Source organism: Cystoisospora suis (genome assembly GCF_002600585.1).
Source record: "Cystoisospora suis strain Wien I chromosome Unknown contig_868, whole genome shotgun sequence".
In the NCBI taxonomy this organism is placed as follows: Eukaryota; Apicomplexa; class Conoidasida; order Eucoccidiorida; family Sarcocystidae; genus Cystoisospora; species Cystoisospora suis.
The window spans coordinates 1-4,205 of record NW_027153669.1 but is presented as its reverse complement, the minus strand read 5'-3'; the positions used below and the strand labels follow the sequence as shown (position 1 = coordinate 4,205).

Here is a 4,205-nt window from a genome sequence, read left to right as displayed (position 1 = left end):
GGCGAGGGATCGGAAGACGAGGAGACAGAATGGTTTGTACATATCAACGATGGAATCGTCACAGCGGGTCTCACGACGCTTTGCGGAGGAGAGAGAACCACGATAATTATGCGATACTATCTTGATGAAGTACAGTCAACATGCGAAGAAGAGATAAAGGACGAAGGCCAGGAGTTGCAGGATGCAGAGAAACTCTTTCTTGAAGATTCTCAATCTACGGACATCATTGATTGTCCAAGGAATTCGTCGTTTGTCCACCAGGAAGGAGATGTCCCAACTCTACTATCCTCGAGAGTACCTGAAGCCGCTGCTCTTCCCGTCTATCAGAAAAGAGCTTCTTACGGAACTAGCGCTTGCAAACAAGTTGGAGAAGTCCCTCGTGATCATCGTTCGCTTCCTGGGGGGGAGGTTAAAGACAAAAGAGACCCTCTCTTCGAAAGCCTTTTGTGCGTTTCATCGGTCGAAATGAATTCAGTTTCCTTTCCTGGCTGGCTTGAAGGTACACGGAGGTCAGAGGGGACCGGGGGTGGAGGAAACATATGGTTGGGCCCCGGGAGACGCTATTCATTCCTTGGAAGTTCTTTATGCAGGCTTGAAAGAAGAGTTTTCCCGAAGGCGTTAAGATTCATGTTCACTAACCATAGTCTTCTGGCGTGCGGCCATCCTTCACGAGTGGACAAGTTTTCAGAGAAGAGGCGAGAGGGTGGCGTAGTTTCGGGGAAGACTGACCTTCAGGGCTCGGTTAGGAAAGCATTACGTGATTCAAAAGAAGGGAAAGGTGGGGAGCAAGACTTCCTCCTTGCTCCCCCTGAAAGGTTCTCTCTAAGACTGCCAGGAGAGCGGGGTGATTCGCAGAAGAAGCAGGAGGAGAATGGGGAGGGAGAGGAAGAGAAGCGGAGGTCAACATCCAACAGGCGTGAGATGCAGCGAGGGAGGAGAAAGAGGAATCGCAAGAGACAGAGAAAAAGAAAGAAAAGGTCTCAGAAGAGTTGAGGAAGGAAGGGAGATGGAGAGAGCGATGAGAGAAACGACGAAGGGAGAAAGGGATCAGCTGATAGGAGAAGAATAGAAGAGAAGACCGATCGGGAAGTGATATGAATGATGGCGGTCATTCATATCATTCCTTGATCCTTCTCCTTCTTTCTTCTCTTATCTGCTGATCGATCTCGATCATCACAAAGGTAGCCGCCACTATTCTGCGTGATGATCAGATGATCAACCTTTCATGTCCCTGGACATCCCTTTACTTTCGATCATTTGGGTCGTTTCACAACGAGGTTCTTCTTCGTCACCCTGACTTAGATGAGGATAAAGATGATGAGAATTGTTTTCTCCTCATAATTAACGTTTCTTCATAATTAACGTTTCTTTCTAAGACATTTTCTCTTGTCGCGGGTGTTTCGCTCCTGCTTGTTGATTACTTGTTCGTTTCTCTATTATCATGTTGGTTTCAAAGTCCGTCTTCTTTTCTTCACCATTTGAAACCTCTTGTATCGTTTTTATCACAGACATCATGAACGACCATCAAGAATCAACATGAAAGAAAAGAAACAGAGAAGAGCGAGGACAATAATGCTACAAAGCTAACCAAGCTCAGAGAAAAACTAACACCACACGCCGCCACTGTAACAGCAGAACGTCTATTTAGTCTGTACACACAGAGCGTTTGTCTGTCTGAAGTCCGCCAGTAATCTTACCCTATCATGGTAACATGGCTATGATGATTAGGGTAGTCGCCTGACGGGCGGTGGTTTGCTACGGCGGGTGGGCAATGGTTTGTGGAGTTGAAAGACAAGATATGGAAGGACCAGAGTGTCCGGGCTGTTCACCTGTGACTGTGGCCTGGTCTTGGTGTCCGGGAAACCGAGACAGATTCCCCCACGGTGAAGTAGACTCATGGCCTCGGAGAAACAGACTTGAACTCAACAGACATTGAGTGAATCCCGAGACGAAGCCGCACTGCCCCAAGCAGCGACACAGCGTGGACCTGCCGTCACTCTTGAATCAGGAAGGTTTCTCGTGCAGGCTACCAGTCGTCACGACACAGTCGCCGGCCATCAGTCGTTTCTATCCCGGCCGGCAATGAACGGCGTGAGACCGGGAATCACAGAAGGGACTCGACAGCTACTAAGTTGGCTCGCGCGACAACCATCGAGATCACTCGCGGGAAGAGGAAAAAAAATCAAGGTCTGATAGGAGACAGCAGTCGTCATTCTCAACACCGCCGGCGCCGTTCTCCTGACCTGGGCTAAGAGCACACACCGGACGCCTCCCGGCTTTGTCCGGCACGCGAGGCTAACAAAGAAGATCATCCTGTTCCCGTGAAGACAAAGTCCAGTGAATCGCATCCTCAAACCATTCTCTACTTAACACTCTCTACCTTTCCCTGAAAAATAGCCCTCCCTTCATTTCCTCCTTTCCACTTTGCTTTCCGCTCCCGTGAAGACCAGGTCATTCAGTACCTCACACTCACAAACCATTCCGCATTCAACACCTTTCTCTACCTAACAATCCTCCTTGCGCCACATGAATTTTCCTCCCTCCTTTCTCACTTGTACCTGCAGCCAGGACTGGTGCCACGAAGGATATTTATGCAAGCATTCCGTCTTCGACACAGAAATGAATGAGTAGCTGGTTTCTGTACAAAAGTGAACCTATATGGACAAAGAGGTGTTCGCATTTCGGAGCTCCTCGGTACTGCGATTCAACCGGCTATCCCGTTCACGGTGAGATCAGCGGTGACGCGGCCTCGTCTGAGTGCTTAAAGGAGAGCGTTCGCTCACATCCGTGTCATGCACTCACTCCACTCGGGGAGTCGGGCACTGTCACGATCAGTGCCAGAGAGAACCCATGTGTTCTCAAATCACTTTCTAGACAATAACTATAGGAGTCTCCCCGCAAGTAATGACGAGCTTGGCTGGTCTCTTACCAAGTCCGCGTGCACCAGTCCCCCACCCAAGTACTAACCGGGCCTTGCGCCGCTTAATTTCGGAGTTCTGAAGGGATCCGGTGTATTCAACGCAGTATGGCGAACGCAATGTGCATTACCTCTCCCATTATCGCTGTTGCGCACTGCCCGCCCTGACAACTTCAGGGTTGTTCTAGGGTCTTGCCCTGCGAACTGGCGACTCCGCGTGCACCCCGCAACTCAACCCCCAGTGTTTTCTCTAGGAGTCACCCCGCAAGTTTCTCTTGAAGAACCACATCACACAACGCAGTATAAACCTTAGTAGATCGTAGGACACGCCTACGCTCATACTTACAATACCTGGTTGCGACAAAGTCGTCTGCAATGGATGTATCACCTCCTTTGTCTGAAATTGTTCTTTTCGCCCCGTGCTTGTTATCGCGTAGAGATCCGGTGAGAATTAGGGCGTAAGGCCTGTCTCTCTGCATGATACAGAGGAGGCGGTGAATGACGCTGCTCATCCAGCATCGAGTATGACGTAGAGGCCTTCAGCCATAATTCATCGGGTAGCGTCGCGGCGCTAGCTTTTCAGCTAGGAGCACTTACCAAGTATCCAACTCAACTGGTCCCCCTCGAACTAAGTTGCATTACTGTCGCGGTATGAAGTCAGGAGTAGGGTAAAACTAACCTGTCCCGCGACGGTGTAAACTCAGCTCACGTTCCCTACTGGTGTGTGAACAGTTCGACACTTTCAGACTTCTGCGTCTCAATGCTGGGAAGAGCCGACATCGAAGGATCAAAAAGCAATGTCGCTAAAAACGCTTGGTTGCCACAAGCCAGTTATCCCTGTGGTAGCTTTTGTGACACGTCTAGCTGAAGGTTTCTCAGACCTAACGGATTGGTAGGCCATGCTTTCACAGCTTTTTATTCGTACTGAAAATCAAAATCAAGCAAGCTTTTCCCCTTCTGGTCAACATGAGATTCCTGGTCTCATTGAGATTGCTTCAAGACGGCTGCGCTATTTTTTCACAGATGTGGCGCCCCAGCCAAACTCCCAGACTGGCTATGTCTTCCGCGTGGATCAGCAGCAGAGCTGCCGCCTCAAATGCAAAACACATGCGCAAGCATGAGCCTCGACTCAACGCAATAAGTAAAACGACATTGAAGAGCAGTCGTCTTTCAGGACCGCCGAAGCTCCCACTGATGCTGCACCTCCTAAGTCATTTCACAAAGTCGGACTAAAGTCACGCTCAACAGGGTCTTCTTTCCCCGCTTATTCTGCCAAGCCCGTTCCCTT

General features: G+C 49.7%; 1 protein-coding gene across 1 annotated transcript; it reads left to right on the top strand.

Moving 5' to 3' along the window:
* The first annotated feature begins 10 nt into the window (after window positions 1-10).
* On the top strand, window positions 11-1,462 carry CSUI_002071 (uncharacterized protein). The gene has a single exon (XM_068062273.1). The coding sequence runs from the start codon at window positions 109-111 to the stop codon at window positions 991-993; it is 885 nt and encodes a 294-aa protein (XP_067925749.1). The 5' UTR covers window positions 11-108; the 3' UTR covers window positions 994-1,462.
* Window positions 1,463-4,205: the final 2,743 nt, after the last annotated feature.

Coding starts and splice junctions, on each gene's coding strand:
- CSUI_002071 (XM_068062273.1), top strand. CDS start 109: ATGCGATACTATCTTGATGAAGTACAGTCAACATGCGAAGAAGAGATA.